Consider the following 19,117-nt stretch of genomic DNA (forward strand, 5'->3'; position numbering starts at 1 on the left):
ATATAAATTTAAAAACTATGCACTAAAAATATAATTTTTGGTGCTTTGTCCGTTGTGAACAAAAAAGACAATTTAAACTAATAATATAAAAATCGATGCATTAACAGTATAATTTTTGGTGCATCATTTGTTGTGATAAAAAAAAAGAGAAATAAAAAAAAAAATTATTTTTCCTCAAATAATTTCAAATATATAAATGAGAGAGAAAAATATCCTTGAACCAACAAATCTAGAAATTTCTTTATTAATTTTTTTTATGTACACTCATAAACACAAATCAAAATTCTAAGTGAAAGTGATACAAAAGTGAAATAAAAAGCTTAGTTATGTCGTTACCTAATAATCAACAAGTATCTCTTCGCGACGCGTTAGAATTAGTGCCTGTGTTCGATGGAAAAAATATTCCAGTAGTTTCATTTATAGAAGGTTGCCATGAAGCAAAATTAATGTTGCCAGATTCATCCCAAGTGGAGGAAAATTTAGTAAAATTAATTCGTGCAAAGTTAATAGGAGAAGTTAGAAAATCAATATCGGGAAATATTTTTAAAACAATTTTGGAGTTAGAAGCTCATTTAAAGAAGATATATTTACCAAATAAAAGTATCTATCAATTGCAAGGAGAGTTAGGAAATATTTTTATGAAGGAAAATGAAAGTGTCATATCGTATGCGAATCGAGTAAAAGAATTATCGGATCAGATTTTTGACTCATACAGATTATCGAGTAAAGACGGTAAATTATCCAAAACGATGTTAGAAACTTTAGAAGTAGATATAATATCCTGTTTTCGTCGAGGGCTACGTCCAGAATTAGAAATTCGAATTCCAGATTGCATAACTTTAAAAGAAACAACAAACAAAGCATTAGAGGCAGAACGAAAATTAAATGCGGTTGTAGAGCTTAGAAAAGAAAATTCTTGTAGGTCAAATAATGCAAAAATTACATTTGCTAGTACAGATATAGTAGTATGTCAAAATTGTAATGTAGAAGGACATACTTCACGCACTTGTCGTAGGTCAGAAAAAAATCAATACTCAGCACAGCATAGGTACCAGCGCTCCGTATTCCGCATGAAGCAGAGACCACCTGTCTATTATCTAAGAAGAGGGATGTCCCCCTCGTTTAGTGAACAAAAGCATTCCCCTTTACAATTACGATTTTCGGGTTTTCCCCAAAATTTACATAATAGAACAAACTCACAATTTCCAAATAAAAATGATTTTCGTACTAATCAACAAAATAGATTTTTTAATGTTACTTGTAAATATTGCAAAAATCGTGGGCATGTTATTAAAAATTGCAGAAAAAGAGAATATAATAATTATAATCAAGGTCAACAGTATCGATCATCCACTTTAATGAACCAGGGAAACGAATAATACCTTCCCATATCGGGTACGATGGGACAGGTGCTAACAGAAAAAGCGTGCCTAAAAAGCAAATATCTGAACATTTAGAAACCATTCAAATCAATTGTACTAAAGGAAATATGATACCATCTATTTATGTTAATACAGTTTCTAAACCACTTCATTTAATGATTGATACAGGAGCAGGATTAAATCTTTTAAAAGAAAAAATGCTTGATTCTACAATGACTTTAAATAAATTAAAGAAAATTCAATTAACAGGTATAAATGAACACCCAGTACACACATTAGGACAAACAAAATTGAATATTTTCGGTTATCCCACAACTTTTAACATAATACCTAATGAAGTTCCCATAGAAGAAGATGGAGTTTTAGGATCAGAATATTTTACAGATAATAATGTCAAAATTAATTATGCTGAAAAATGTTTAGAAGTCAAAGGAAAAATGTTCTATTTCGCATCAAGAAATTTTATTACTCTCCCACCTCGATCAATATCTGACATATTTTTATTTGTTGAAAATTCTAATTTAAAAGAAGGATATGTTCCACTTTTAAATACTGAACCTGGAGTTTACATAGGAAACGCTATAGTCATAAATAATAATGGTAAAGCATACGTAAAAGCAGCAAATACTCTATCAAATTCAGTAAAAATACAAATTCCGAAAGTAATTTTACAAGAATATGACGAAATTTTTAATAACTCCTCTGACACAAATCAAATTAAAAATAATAAAATAAATATTGAAAATAACACCGCGGAAAAATTATTTGACAATTTTGTATATTTAGAAACCTTGTGCGATAAGCAATTTGGATTTTATAATATTACGGGTAAAGAAAGAATTGAAAAAATATTAGATTCACTTCGTTTAGATCATTTAAAACCAGATGAATTAAAACATGTAGAAGCATTAATCGCGGAATATTCTGAAAGATTTCATTTACCAGGTGAATATTTAACAGCTACCAATGTTCTCCAACATAACATCCCTACTAAAGACGACGAACCAGTATTCACGCGACAATACAGATTTCCCCCAGTGCATAAAGAAGAACTTTTAAGACAAACAAGTGAACTTTTAAAAAATAAAATAATCAAACCTTCTCAATCCCCATATAATACACCAGTATGGATCGTGCCTAAAAAAAATGACAGTCATGGAAATAAAAAATGGCGAATGGTATTAGACTTTCGTAAATTAAATGAAAAAACAATAACCGACTTTTTTCCGCTACCGAATATAAACGAAGTGCTCGAGACCCTTGGAAATGCGCAATACTTCTCTGTGTTTGACTTAGCTTCCGGTTTTCATCAAATTAAAATGAGTCCAAAAGATTCTCACAAAACAGCCTTCTCAACCCCATATGGTCACTATGAATTTGACCGTATGCCTTTCGGTTTAAAGAACGCGCCAAGTTGTTTTCAAAGATTAATGAATTGTTGCCTATCCGGTCTTATTGGTACAGATTTATTTGTATACCTTGATGATGTAGTAATTTTCGCAAATACTCTTGAAGAACATCAAGAAAAATTTGATAATTTTATGTCTCGACTGTGTAATGCGAATTTAAAATTGCAACCAGATAAATGCGAATTTCTCAGACCCGAAGTAGTTTATCTTGGACACATAATCGATAAAAATGGAGTCCGACCTGATCCGAAAAAGATAATTGCTGTTAAAAATTTTCCAGTTCCCAAAAACGTAAAAAATATAAAACAATTCTTAGGTCTTGCCGGTTATTATCGAAGATTCATTAATAATTTTTCTAAAAAATCTGGACCTTTAACACAACTTTTGAAAAAGGACGTAACTTTTCAATGGACAGATAAACAACAAGTAGCTTTCGAAATTTTAAAAAATGAACTTTGCGAAGAACCACTCCTACAAAGACCAGATTTTGAAAAACCTTTTATTCTTACAACTGATGCATCCGGTTATGCTATTGGCGGCATATTATCACAAGGCGAAATTGGTAAAGATATGCCCATTGCTTATGCGTCAAGATCTTTAAACGAACATGAAGTAAAATACGACACTTATAATAAAGAGGCCCTTGCGATTGTATATTGTGTTTTACATTTTAGACATTTTCTCTATGGTAGGAGATTTAAAATTGTTACCGATCATAAACCATTATTATGGTTTCAAAAATCAAGCGATCCTTGTTCTCGCGTAACAAGATGGAAATTAAAATTAGCAGAATACGATTTTGAGATGTTATACAAGGCAGGAAAAATGAATGTTAATGCGGATGCATTATCCCGAAATCCAGTAACTTATGTGAAAAAATTTGATCGCTGCATCCCAGAATACGAAGAAGAAAAAAAAGAAGAATATGACGAAGAAGAAGACGACAATGAAGAAAACGAAAATTCAGATGAAATCGAAGATGATGGTGTTTATTGTAATGAAGAACTTACTGACAAAATAAATGTTGAAAGTGTATCTACGAATAATGAATTAAATCTTGTTAAAAAAATAATAAGTTTGATATATGAGAGTACGAAAAATAAAAAAGTTAAAAATCTTTGTGAAAAAATTAATAATGAAGAGTATCCGATAAATCTTGAAAGTGATAAATGTATTGCAGTGATGACTAGAAGAAAATCAAAGAAATTAAGAGAAGAAGCTACTAGTTCCAAGAATTTAAAAGAAAACGTGCAACGTTCGTGTCAAAAATCAAGTGAAAAAGTGAAAAATTCAAGTGAAGAAATGAAAAATTCTAAATCAAAGAAATCTAATTCTAGTAATAAAATCGATGAAATTAAATCAAGGCGAAGTGAAATCAATGTGCGAAATTCGAAAAATGTGAAAAATACAAAATCTATTCAAAGTCCGCGAAATCAAGAAATTATTCAAAAATCCGTTCGAAATCTTAGAAATCGCGAAAATTTGCAAAAAATAAATTATAATGAAGATTTAGTGACTGATGAGGATGAAAATTTCATCAAAAGAAAAAGAGGTAGGCCTAAAGGATCAATTTCTAAACAAAAAACGCGTAAAATTAGTGAAGATAACGAGTGCGAAAGTGAAGATTCGGAAGAAAATTCAGATCCAGAATATATTAAACAAAATCAATTTTATCAACCTTTTAGTGCGGAAGAATATGTAAGTTCAAGTGATGATAGTGTTGAAGATTTTCCTTATGAAAAAATTATTGAACACCCTAAAAAAAGTAATCTTGATTCTAGCGAATTCCTCTTAATTTGATGCATATTTTCCTCTTATATATTGTATCAAAAGTAATAGTATTCACTTGAGAGGATTTTCCTCTCGCATATAATTTGACAATTATGGTTATAAACAGATAAAGAAAAGCTATTATCATGCACTAAATTAAATATCTTTAATTAAATATTAAATATAATTAATGATTTATAGTTAATTACTTACATTAATTAATAGATTTGTTTATTTATTTAACTTTAATTCAATGTTTTTGACATCAGAACCCCAAAAAATAGTTTTGTTTTATTATTAGTCACCAAAGAATAAAAATATTCTACAATTCAAGTGGAATACTTTTGTTTTAAGAGGGATAATTGAGAGGATATTAGAAGAGGATTTTTCCTCTAAATATGAGATTACTTTTTTTAGGGTGAAGATAGTGCGAAATCGAAAAGTAAAGAATATATAGAAGAAGAATACGATAGTGATTCCGACGATTTAGAGGAAATATATTTTCCTAATGAAATTTCAAATTCTAAACAAACTCAAAGAAAAATCAATGATGAGCATGAATGTCAACGCCCTCCTGCTGAGCCCCCTCCTGAGTTCCCCCTTGACCCTTTTCTAAACGAACAAAACATGGGTGAATTAGGAAAATCATTTCATGGACCCTTATGTACTAATATAGTGGAATGTAAAGACCAGTTAAGAATGCGGAAAGATAATTATGCGTACTTTTTATCTACAACAGGTGTCCCTTTAGATAATGGTTCTCGAAGTCTAAATAAACAAAATGAACTTCCTCAATTCAAAAATTTGTTAATTAATGAAGCTAAAGAAATCAAGAAAGGAAATTTTTTACACATTGCTTTACCAATTACTACAGAATCAAGTGAAAGTCTTACTCAAATAACAAATAATATCAAATTAACAATTGAATCATTTAAAAATTTAACAGAAAAATTAAAATTAAAATCAGTTAGTATTGCAAAAACAACAGTCATTAATCACGTAAATTGGCAAGATATCGAATTAATTCTTAAAGAAACTTTCCAAGATTCTTGTACTAAAGTTATAATTTGTAAAGGTTATGTTCAATATGCAACAAATGAACAAAGACAAATTTTGATTGAAGAAGCACATTCCTCTGCTATAGGCGGTCACAAGGGAGTTACGAAAACCTATAATAGAATTCGGCAAAAATATTTTTGGGAAAATATGAAATTAGACATTCAAAAATATATTCAAGCTTGTTTACAATGTCAGTTGAAAAAGTTAGTTCGAGTAAAAACTAAAAACCCAATGGTAATTACTGATACACCAGGAACCGCGTTCGAAAAAATTTCTATGGATATAGTAGGACCTTTGCCAGCAACAGAATCTGGAAATGAATGCATTTTAACTATACAAGACTGCTTAACAAAATATTCTGTAGCAGTACCTTTACCAAATCAGCAGGCTAGTACAATTGCAGATGCTTTTGTAAAGAAATTCATTTGTACTTTTGGCTCTCCAAAAGGCGTTTTAACAGACCAAGGTACAAATTTTTTGAGCAATCTTATGAAGCGATTAGCAAAACGATTTCGTATTCGACAATTTAAAACTACTTCTTTTCACCCTCAATCAAATGGTTCATTAGAAAGATCGCATCATGTATTAGCAGAATATCTTAAACAATTCATCAATAAAAATACTCAATGGGATGATTTATTAGAATTAGCTATGTTTTCTTATAATACAAGCGTCCATGAAGGTACTAAATGTACACCCTATGAGTTAGTTTTCGGTAGATTACCAAGATTACCTTCAAGTTTACCACTTTTGGAAGAAGAAAAACTCGAGACCTATGATGACTATTTAGTAAAATTAGTTACAAAATTACATGATATTCAATCTCTCGCGCAGAAAAATTTAATTGAATCTAAAGAAAAATCAAAAACTTACTATGATCGCAAAGCTAACCCTCAAAATTTTAAAATCGGAGATAGTGTATTTTTATTACAAGGTCCCAAACCGAAAAAATTAGGTAATCAATATACAGGACCACATGAAGTGTTAGAAATATTGAGTAAAGGAAACATAAAAATTAAAATAAATAAATCACCAAAAATTGTACACATTAACAGACTTCGCTTATCTCATATTCATCATGCTAACCAAAATTAATTTAAACATTTAAATAAAATATAACAAGAATAGTGAATTAATTCAAATCTTAATACACACCCTTCAATATATTCACTAAATACACATAAACAAAACAATTTGCTTTTGCAACATTATTGTTTGCTCTTATAATTATAATTCTCCATTAATACAATTAACTTTTTTATTAAAGTAAATAATCCAGTTTTGCATATTCTTAAGCATTAAAATACGAATAAAAAAAGGCATTGTCAGTAACAAAATAAATAAATATTATAAAAAATATATAATTATCTGTAATAAATACAGATGACTCGAATTTTATATTGAACAACTGGAGTATTTTCTTAAGCATACATTATAATTTTTAGATATAATAAAAAAGAGACATTAAATAATTGATAATAATATAGAGACATTTCTGTTTCAGGTGATTAAAATATATTATGGACATTCATTATATTAATATTTGCTATTTTTCTTCCAGGATCTATTTTTACATTATAAAATTTACTTTTTTTTTTCTTTTAAATATTTCGTATAAGAAAGTTTCATATTAATATTTTGTTTTTTTTTTCCAAATTCAAATATTCGAAAATAAAAATAAAAAAAAAATCAATTTTTAAAATTTTTAAACTTCATTTTCTTGAAGTTCGTATCAATACCGAAATTTGATTACCACAATGTGACACGAAATTTTGAGATCTAAAACATGTAAATCGAGATTGAAATTTTTTTTTCTAAATTCAAAATATTCGAAAATTTATATAAAAAATGCCAGATAAAATCGTAAATATCTCGTAAACTATAAGCCTAATTGAAAAATGTCATCGATTTCAAAAATTATTTATTTTAAAAAAGAAGAGAAGCATGTAGTCTTGAAAATGAGAACAACGTTACCTGATAGAATCTTATATTCCTCTAGGTAATATGAACGGGCATGGTAAAAATAAATAAATTTTCCAATTCGTGTTATGGAGAATTTATCAATCGAATTTAGTTTTCTAAACCAATATATTGATTACTGGAGTCGAGGAATTAAAAAATAGCAATATGCCATTTAGAACATGGAATGATTGTATTGAAATCAAAAATTAAAAAAAAAAATTCTATTGATAAAGATAAAAGGAAAGATTGCAACTAATTAAGCAAATGCAGCTTATCTTGTGAGCAATGTTTCGAAAAATATCATATAGCAAGAAATTGTTACAATAAAAAAAAGAACGAAAATTATCCAATTAATTAATATTAAAGCCAAAATTCTTTAAATCACTGTTGTAAATTCTATTCATGTCAAAACTTCGAATACTTCTCGTTTTTCTCTTAAAGGAGGGAGGGATGTATAAGCTTATGTAAATCTGTTTCAAAAATTATACCTGCGTTCAGAAAGGAAAATGTTAGAAATTTTTTTTTCTCTGCCTTCCTCCTTTATATTATAAATGTATGCGATTAATTTAAGGAATTAAATATAAAACTTACTTAACATATATGTCTATTATAAATTTTACTGTGTGGAATGAGTTTCTCTATATGTGTGATTAGAAATAACATATTCCAAAATCTTGATAAATCTTAAATCATTGTGTGTTTTTCTAATATCTTATAATAAAATTACTTCTGCGTAAATCAATGTATAATCACTAAATCAAAATGATATTATAAATTATGTATAAAAAATATAATTGAACTCTGTCATCATCAGAATATAATCTATCTGTATGCACTATGTATTGAAAACTTATATCTTATTCTAAATTAACCAATGTGTAAAGAGCAAATAATAATAATACATCCTTAAAATCTTCTATAATACATGGTATGAGTGTCTTTATAAATATAATTAAAATTCCTTTTTATATACTACTTCTACTAATTCTGTGAGCTTTTACGAAAGTATTTCAAATTTGTATATGCTTCTATACATAAGATCCCAATCTCTATGATTAAATCATTTTTAAATCATGTATGACTATTAACTCAAAAATGATAGTACGGGATATGTGTGAAAATCTTTGAAATCATTAACAATAATATTCGTATGTATTTTTCAATATATATAAACTTGTATCTTAACTTGGTGTGAATAAGGTGTGAAACTATATTATGTGTATGACGTATTTTCTCTTAGGTCTTTTAAACATTGATGTCTAAAAACTTTACATAATATAATCAAAATTGTAAGTGACATTTCCCTCAAATAACTTAACTCTTCTCAAAAACTGAATTCGTAAATTATTCAATTTCATTTCTAATTTCCGAATTTTAAAGGGGGGAGGTGTCACGTCACCGTAACTTTTACATTCATAATTATAAGAATCCTTTTAATCAATACCGAGTTATATGTCTCTGCGACAAGCACACGTGTTTTTGTTACGCCTCTAAATACTTTTCTCTTAAATGTTCAATTTCCGCCCCTTTTTTTCGTGCAACTAAACATCATTCTTTTATATATAAAAGACCCCTGCGTTTTGTATCCTTCTACGACAATCTACTGTATTTCTATTTCTGTATACATACAAATAGAAGCGAGAAATCTTTTATGATACCAGAAGAGCTCACACCCCCACAAAACAAAATGATCCCTTTCTAATTTTCCCTATGTGCTAAAATCAAACGATGTAATAAAAGCGCTCTTTCCAATTATCCTATGTGACGAACCCCTGTGGTATCACCACATTAGAAGAGTACAGCTGCGAATAATCATAGTCATACTTTTGTATCTTGAAGAAGCTGGTTCACACCCCCCTTTTTACGTTCAACTGAGAGAGAAGGACTGAACTTTGACTTCCAAAATTAGGGTGAAAATATATAGTAGGACAATAAAATTTTATCTATTCTCTTACGAAAACTCAGTATAAAAGGGCTACATTTTCATGGAGAGACTAGTTCTGGAATCCTCTTCATACGTATAACATCAACCAGTTCTCAAAACATCTTCATACGTGTAACATCTACCAGTTCAGAACTTTTCATCATACACGTTACTTCTACTTCATATTTGGTACCAGTTCACATACGAAATCTAGTACAAGCGTTGTTACTCTGCTCGATTTCATACTCAAGTTTGACTTAGAAGAATCTCTGTGTCAAGTGTTAAAAGTTTCTACGTCAAGAAGAGCTGATTCAATCAACTGAACTCCGGACCTGTGGTCATCACCAAGGCCCGTCAACCTTCCTGTGAGCTCTCAAACTATATCTGGTACCAGAAGTTGCTATCATAATTAGGACACAGCAGTGGTCCTTTTTCATACATCTTACATCTAAATTTTCAAGGTAAGTTGTAATACTTTTTATCTAAATCCTTCCTAATTCCTTATAAAAATTTGTAGTAACCTTTACATTCCTTGTTGCAGTGGAATGCTGATTTTCCCTTATTTCAAGAATGGTTGCTTCAGGATACTCTCTCTCAAAGATCAATTTTATAACTCTAAATGTTTGTCTAAATAACTTTGTAACCTTGTCATTAAAAATCACTATTCTCTTTCTTTCCTGTACCCTTAGCTCAGAGCCTTCTGCTCTGTAAATGAAACAGGAATTCACTGAATCACCGAGCGGCCACAAATAAAATAAAATATTATTTCTTTAGTTATTTCTCTATTTGAGACGTAACATTGTAAATTTAATTTTATCAGGATTAATATTAGACAAAAATTCAGACCTCGAATTATACGACTTTTTCGACATTTTTTCGAAAATACGATTATTTTCGATTTATTTTAATAAGATGAGACTTTTTCGACTTTTAAAAAAATTTTTTTTTTTTACAAAATTTTTAAATATAATACGCCTATTTTATTATATAATATAGATCTTCTTCAGATCTTTTTTATTTCAATTCTTTAACAAATTTTCTACTATAAAATTATTCTCTAAATTAATTATTTTCAATAATTTGAATGAAATTCTTTACAAATTCAATTATCTTAAACTATTTTCAATTAAATTATTTTTAAAAAAGGTTATCTAAAATTATTCTCCAGGAAATTTCGTACAAGATAGTAATTTGAAAAAAATTAATTTTTAAGGTACCAGGGGCCAACGAATACCTATTAAATATTAATTATAAAAACACAGGCCTCGAATCAACTTAAAGACACAAAAAGTCGTTTTAGTCGATTTATATTCCAAAAAAAAGTGGATTTGTTTTTTATTTTAACAAAAATATTTTACAGATTTTTAAATAAAAATTTTTTTTTAATAATAATCCTTTTCGAAGGGTTAAAGTTGAAATTTTTAGAAATAATTAAATTTCAAAAGATATTGTTAATTTTCAAACAATTATTAAATTTTACAGAACTAAAAATAATTTATCAAACAATTTTTGGAAAACATTTTTTAAAATTAATTGAATTTTCAAAGATTTAAAATTGAGATTTTTGAAATTAATTGAAACTTTAAGTGTTTTGTAATTAAAATTTTAGATGATTTCACTAAAAATTTATTAAAAAATGCGGACAAAATACAATAATTTGAAAATCATTTTTAATTGAAAAATGGTTTCAGATAGTTGAATTTTCAAACAATATTATCAAAATAGTTAAAAATAATTCAATTTGTTATAATTGAAATTATTAAATTTCAAAAAAAAAAAAATTTCGATGGAAAATTGTAGAAATAATTAAATTTTAGATGCTTTTAAATTCAAATTATTGAAATTCAATTAATTTTGAATTCAAATTTTTGAGAAGAATGAAATTTTATTTGATTTTAAATTGAAAATTTTTGGGAAATAATTGAATTTTAATTGAAATTTTGGATAATAATTTAATTTAAGTTCATTTTTGATTGAAAATTTGGATAATTAATTTTGAATAGAAATTTTAGAAAATAATTGAATTTTATTTCATTTTAAATTGAAAACTTGGTAAATAATTAAATTTTAAATAGAAAATTTTGGATAATTAGGTATTGGAGTTTTAATTGATTTTGAATTAAAATTTCGGGTAACAATTGAATTTTAGTTTATTTTGAATTGAAATTTTGAAAAAATAATTCAATTTTATTGTGATATTTTTTTTTAAATTATAAACAATTGTTAAATTTCATAAAAATTTGAATTGAAAAATAATTTTGATATAATTGAATTTGTGATGTATTTCATTAAAATTATTAAAAATAATTAATTTAGTGAAGAATCATTTTAGTTCAAAATTTGTTAAATAATTGAATTGAAGAAGATCTGAAGAAGATCTACATTTTATACTAGAAAAATGTATTTTATTTACATTTTCTTTTCAAATGTAAAAAAAATGTCGCATTTTATTCAAATAAGTCGATAAATTCGTATTTTTAAAAAAAGTCGGAAAAAGTCGTATAATCCGAGGCCTGTAGACATATAATTTTCATTATTATCATTTAATATGTAATAATATTCTAATAAATTAAATTATTATTGATAATATTAATCTTTAATTTCTTTATAACAAACAATTAAATACTGAATTTGGCGCGCTTGCGCGAGTTTAATTTTGCTGGTAATAAATAAAAAGTAATAAAAAAAATTTTGTATTTTTGTTATATTGTTTAAATTTGTCTTTATTAATTTATTTATATTGTGTCATTGTTAATTTTTGTCTCATATTAAATTAATTTCTCTGTATTTTTGTTAGTTTTTTTTTTTTTTTATTAATTTTTATAATTTTATTTATTGTCAGACTCCCTGAAGAGGAAATCATTGTGATTTTGCGTTGAAAGAAAACATGATTAAAAATTCATTTATTCCGAATGTCATCATTTTGTTATTTAAACTATTGTAATAAATACTTGAACGTTAAAATTTTGATAATTAGTAAATAATAATAATAATTGTAATAATCGAAATAAATTTACATACGTAATCGTTAATTTTTTGTCAATACGACGGCAGCAGAATTTTTTTTTTTTTTTTTGCAAGTTCATCAAAGTCTAACGATAAGTTTCTTCTTGAATTTCAAGGTCAGGTAGTCCTAGTAAAACCGGAAGCACTACTTCAGGAAGTCCTCAACAAGTTCTGGCAGCACAAGGTTCAAGCGTTGTAACTGTCGTTGAAGAGGTTAAAAGTAAACCTCGAAGTAGAAGTCTCATCAGACGAGCTTCCAGAAAAACGAAGCAACAAATAAGAGACGCTCATTCGGATGATTGCAATATTTCCTAAAAAGAAAAAAAAAATTATCATAATATAAAAAGTGATACGAATTTTAAATCAAAAAAAATCTCCATTACAAGTATGTATATTTATTGAATATTTTGATTTTTTAAAATTCATATTAATTTAAATTCTATTATCCAATACAAGTCTATTATTATCTTCGTCAAATTGAAATTATAATATAAAAACTTTTTAAAATGCAAAAAACTGAAATAGGTTAAATGTTATATTATAAAATTTTTAATGAAGTTACCGCTGCGCGTTTTTCACAATCACTTTTTTAATTAATGCATTTTAATTGAAAGTCTCTTCCATTTTCGATCATATAATGATTTACCTTATATTCAGTTTTTAAATTCCATAATTTCTCTTTGAGGAATATTTAACATGTTCTAATCAACTTTTTTTTGTATGTGTGTATTTCGGAAAAGTTTTATTTTCAAGCAATTTTTTTGTTTGTTTTTTTTTGGTTTTAGTTTTACAATTATTTTTAATTAAAATTTAAATAATACTGTTTTATATGTACAGGGCTCGGAGTTTAGGACTTTTTCGATTATTTTCGACTTTTTTTAAACAAAAATGAAACTTATTTACTGTTGACTTTTTTTTTTAGTAACTATAGTAATTTTTTATTGAAAATTAGAAATAGAATAGCAAAAATCGTTCATCATGAATTTTTTTTTCCCCCATATTTAGAGATTTTATAGAATAATTAAAATTAATTGTTAATTCATTATAATTAGCAAGGGTAGCCCCCCAAATCAGAGAAATGGCAGAAAATTTTTTTTTTATTATAATTATAAAATTATAAAATAATTTCGATTCAAATTTTAAGCGAAGAAAATTTCAATTTATTCTAAATTTTAATTTTAATTTCATATAATCTAACTTTCAATATGTTTTTATTTTTATTGAATATTTATTTAATTAAAATTTTCATCAAAGGCAAATACATAATCGATTGAAACTTGAAATTAATGAAATTTCAATCTATCTAATTAATTAATCAATTTAAAATTTCAATTATTCTAATTTTAATTTATCCAAATTTTAATTGATTTAAGTTTCAAATTATCCCTATTTCAATTTGTCAAAATTTTATTTGTTTTTAGCTTCAAATTGCCTGAACTAAAAATTTGCTAATCCGAATATTAAATTATCCAAAATTTAATTGATTAAATTTTCAATTATTCAAATTCTAATTGATTTAATTTTTAATTTGATAAAATTTTTATTGATTCAAGTTTTAAATTGTCCAAATTTCAATTAATTTTATTGTCTGAACTAAAAAATTTTCTACTCCGAATTTTAATTTGTCTAAATTTTAATTGATTCAAGTTACAAATTATACAAAATTTAATTGACTTAACTTTCCGAATTTCAATTTATCAAAATTTTAATGAAAAAAAAATTGAAAATTTAACTTTCAAATTATTCGAATTTTAATATTGATTTAAGTTTAAAGTTATTAAAATTTCCATTTATCCAAATTTTTAATTAATTTAAAATTTCAATTATCCGAATTTTAATTTGTCCAAATTTTAATTAATTTAAGTTTCAAATTATCCATATTTCAATTTGTCAAAATTTTATTTGTTTTAAGCTTCAAATTGCCCGAACTAAAAATTTGCTAATCCGAATATTAAATTATCCAAAATTTAATTGATTAAATTTTCAATAATTCAAATTTCAATTTGTCTAAATTTTAATTGATTTAATTTTTAATTTGATAAAATTTTTATTGATTCAAGTTTTAAATTGTCCAAATTTCAATTGATTTTATTGTCTGAACTAAAAGATTTTCTACTCCGAATTTCAATTTGTCATAAAATTTTAATGAAATTTTAATTCATTTAATTTTTAATTTGATCAAATTTTTAATTAATTTAAGTTTTAATTTATCCAAAGTTCAATTGATTGTAATTGATTTAAGTTTCAAATTATGCAAATTTTAATTTGTCAAAATTTTAATTGAATTTAATTTTCAAATTATGTAAAAATTTTAATTAAAGTATTTAGTAAAAATTTGTTTAAAATTGAACACTTTTTTTTATTTAATTTTTCAAATTTTGCCGAAAATCTGAATTTAAATAATTTTTCCTAAATCAAACTTTAAAAACTTAAAAAAAAAAAATTAACTGATATTTTTTATTAATTATCTATTTATTTACATATTTATAAAATATTGATAAGATATTGTTTAATTTATTAATTATCAATAATGAACATTTAAACATAATAATAAAATATTTATTAACTATAATTAAATTTATTAAGAATTTAATAAAAATTTTGTTACGACTTTTGTTTATAATTTAATGTGACTATAAAACAACTGTGTTCGCAGTTTAATGTTGATCCGAGGCCTGTACTACTATAATTAAAGTTAAAATAATATTAATAAAAAAAACAAACTATTAAAACAGTTTTCAGTTGTGATTCCCAGAAGAAAAATAATTGAAGGAGGATATCAGGAAACAATTTTTAGAAGTATAAAAAAAGTTAATTGTTTAAATGTCATTATATTGAGAGACGATAAAAAGTATTATATTGCCATGTATTGAATTAACAAAAAAAAAAAGAAAAAAGAAAGAAAAAAGGAATTTGCGCAAATTTAAACCTAGGAGTGCATCATTAAATTGTGAAATTTGATTTCAAGAAAGAACTGAATCTTCAAAAGTCAAAGTCAAAAGAAATATAAAGGAACAAGACGAAGACTGATCTGAAATATGTATATGGGTATGCACCAAGAAATCAAAAGGAAAACAGACAAAAATAAGAGCGAAGGTAAGATTTCTAACATCAAACGAGGCTTCATATCTTACTTTTACTCTTTTCTAGTCACATTGATCGTTACTATTATATAATATTATATTATAAAAATGGAAAAAATGAATTTACATACTACATCAATTAATAATACGTATTTAACGTATGTTATTGTTAAAAATATAAAAACCCAGATTTTAAAGAAAGTGTATTTGACCAATTAAAATGTTTAAAATATTCATAATATAAAAATAAACATTTTTTTTCAATAATTTAATCGATAGTCAACAAGAAAGTAGATGTCATATATTTTATTTAGAATAAAAAAATCATGGTAATAATAATAATAATGTATTAGATGAATTTTATTTTCATCCACTTTTTTACGCGCAATTAAATCTTTTTTACCCATTAATGAAAAAAGTAATTTACAAATTTTATTAATGCCATAGCAATATGGGATAAAATCCCTTTCTCATGTGATGTATCAAAATCATTTCTGCCATTCATTAAGATTTTGTAATTACACAACAACAAAAAAAATATCCGCCCAACCAATGTTAAAAAGAATAAAATAATTGATAGAGTTTCTTAAAAAAAAAAAAAAAAAATATTAAAAAAAAAATGTCTGTGAGTATGAATGTGTGTGCAATATATAATTCTTATATCAGAAGTATTATAGTTATTTTAAAATGTCAATGATGCAGTGACAAAAATTGCCTTTAATTAGGAATCTTGTATACTAAAAAAAAAAAAAGAAATAATTTTCATATAGAAATGAATTTTTCCTGAATGCAGAAAGAATCCAAATTAATTAAGTATTCTCGCGAATAAAATGAAACTTTTTAATTACTCGTTTAAAGAAAGACAGTATGAAAAGATTCAGGAACAACTTTTCTTATATAGTTCTATAAAAGTGTGACATTATACCAGGTAAATAAAAAAAATAAAAAAATTCAAAGATATAAAAAAATAAAGAATTGAAAAGTTCGGTATTTTTCGAAGTTTAGTTTTCTTCAAAAAAAAAAAATTTTTTGCAAAGAAGAGAAAATTATGCATATATTCCAAAAAAGGGAAAATTTTCACAAAGTGATTTAAAAAAAAAAAAATTTCCAGTAATCTTAATTTGCTTAGTTATAAAAATTTTATCTCTTATAAAAAGAGGGCGGTCCACGCCATTCCAACATATCATCGACTTGGACATTTTTGATTTCGCTCAAATTTTTTTACCTTTTTTTACTCATTGAAAAAGAGCTTCCTGATTTTTTTCAAATTTTTTTATAAAGCCGTTTTCGAGATATAAATTTTTCAAAATTTTTGAAAAAAAAAATTTTTTTTTTTCGAAAGCTCATAACTTTTTGATAAATGCACCAAGTCTTCAGTTGCCATTTGATAAAAAAATTTCAACTTCACAGGAACTATATGAATGGGCTAAAAATTCGAGTAGTTTCCAAAATATTGATTTCAAATTTTCCTCAATCGAAGATTACAAAAGAGCAACCGAAGTTCTTAATCTTCGATATACAAAGGCAAAAACTATTCAGGGTACACAACAATTTGATTGTGTCCAAATACAAGTTTATTATTATAATTACCTCCATTTATAAGTTGTTATTAATTAACTCTTTGACTGAAACATTAGAAATTATATTTGAGTAAAAAACAAATGTTTAAAAATTTTGAAAAATTCGAAAAAAATATTAAAAATTTTTTTCCCACGACCGGACTAGGCTTAAAATTTGTGTTATAAGAAGTAGTTTTTTTGAAAATTTTTTGAAAAAAATCAAAATATACAAACACTTTTAAAAATAAGATTTTTATCTTAAAATTACAAAAAATTTTTTTTTTCAAATATTTTGAAAAATTTATATCTCGAAAACGGCTTTATAAAAAAATTTGAAAAAAATCAGGAAGCTCTTTTTCAATGAGTAAAAAAAGGTAAAAAAATTTGAGCAAAATCAAAAATGTCCAAATCGATGATATGTTGGAATGGCGTGGACCGCCCCATATATAAAAAATATAGATTGCTGTTTTAAAATTTAACGAATTTCTTTCTTTTTTTAAAAAAAAAATCTCAGTTTGAAATATTAAATACGAAAAATTTATATAAAAAATTTTTAATTTATCTTTCTAATTAAAATATAATTTGAAAAAAAAAATATATATATATACAGTCTATAAAACCTTTAGACATGCAAATTTAGCATGTTTCTTGCTTTTATTAAGTCTTAATGTAAATTTACTTTTAATTAAAACGAAATTTCATATATTAATATGCGCAACGTTTTAAAGGTTTACATATAAATTATTAAAAATATATAAGTAGATATATTTATTTATTTATTTATTCATTTACAAGTGTTTACGGATTCGTACCCTTTGAATACAGTAAGTTATAAAAGACATTTAATGTAAAAAGTAATTTTCTCTCAAATGCATTTGAATCGTGTATATCTAATTAATATTTCAATAAAAATCATTGCATGCGACACATTTAATGAATGAAATAAATTATAAAACACTCTCTTATAATAAATAATTATAAAAGAATTTTTTTGTATTAAAAAAAAGTGAAGTTTAATCTAAAATTTAGGGAATAGAAATTTTTTTTCAATTTTTGTTTTAAAGAAATAAAAAAAAATTAATTTTATTTTTAACATAAATAAAATAATTATAAATTGAGCATAAGGAATATTTTTCTATTTTTCAAAATAAAAGAATAATATTTTTAAAAAGTTTATTAATTTTCGTTCCAATTATTATTATTATTATTATCAAACTATTTTTGATATTTAATTACTTTAAAATTTTCAAGTTTTTTCAATAAAATTATTTTGTAAACGCATTAAAATTATTTTCATATTAAATTCAATTTTATTTTTATTTTTACAGCAGTTTGAAATTAATTTTTAAGATTAAAACGTATTTTAAACATATTTTTTAAACAAATATTGATATTTCCTATTTTTTTGAAAGTCACTAAAAAGTAGAACGAAAAAATTCATTACTTTAGTAATAATAATAAATTCCACTAAATATTTTTTTTAATCACATTACCGCCTTACATAACGTTATTTATTTATTTATTTATTATAATAATGTGACATAGATAGATTAATTATTATCTTTTTACATGTGGTTATATCTTACATAAGGTTATTTAAAAACGTTTAATTCAATTTTGAAAAAAATTTTAAATTGATGTTTTTTTTCAATATTTTGTTTTTTGTTTTTCAAAAATGGTTTTTTAATTTTTTAAATTTTCAAGAAAAATTTATTTTTTACTATATTTTTTTTGACGTTAATTTTTAATTTAAAATAAACTTAATGGAAAAAATTTCTTTTATGAAAATAATTTTAAATTCACCAAAAAATTGAATTTAAAAATAAATAAATTATAAGTAATTTAATTTCAAAATAATTAAATTCGAAAAAAATTTTAATTTTCTTTATCAATATAAATTTTAATACTTAAATAATTTAATTTTAATAAATGATAATTACATTAAAAAATAATTGAATTAAAA

At 24.6% G+C, this 19,117-nt stretch overlaps 1 protein-coding gene and 1 long non-coding RNA gene across 2 annotated transcripts in view; one reads left to right on the forward strand and one right to left on the reverse strand.

Moving 5' to 3' along the window:
- LOC127286361 (GTP-binding protein Di-Ras2) overlaps positions 1 to 16,537 on the forward strand; it is a 144,454-nt gene extending 127,917 nt beyond the window's left edge. Inside the window, exons 6-7 of the mRNA XM_051312764.1 lie at positions 12,629 to 12,897; positions 15,248 to 16,537. Coding sequence (XP_051168721.1) covers positions 12,629 to 12,827 — 199 coding nt within the window. The 3' untranslated portion in view covers positions 12,828 to 12,897; positions 15,248 to 16,537. The remainder of the gene's footprint in view (positions 1 to 12,628; positions 12,898 to 15,247) is intronic.
- The window catches only part of LOC127286591 (uncharacterized), a 30,828-nt gene that overhangs the window by 1,683 nt on the left and 10,028 nt on the right, over positions 1 to 19,117 (reverse strand). Inside the window, exon 2 of the long non-coding RNA XR_007843763.1 lies at positions 12,528 to 12,823. This is a non-coding gene — a long non-coding RNA (uncharacterized LOC127286591). The remainder of the gene's footprint in view (positions 1 to 12,527; positions 12,824 to 19,117) is intronic.

Source organism: Leptopilina boulardi, unplaced genomic scaffold, assembly GCF_019393585.1.
Source record: "Leptopilina boulardi isolate dan_hultmark-lab unplaced genomic scaffold, ZJU_Lbou_2.1 LbouV2_121, whole genome shotgun sequence".
Lineage (NCBI taxonomy): Eukaryota > Metazoa > Arthropoda > Insecta > Hymenoptera > Figitidae > Leptopilina > Leptopilina boulardi.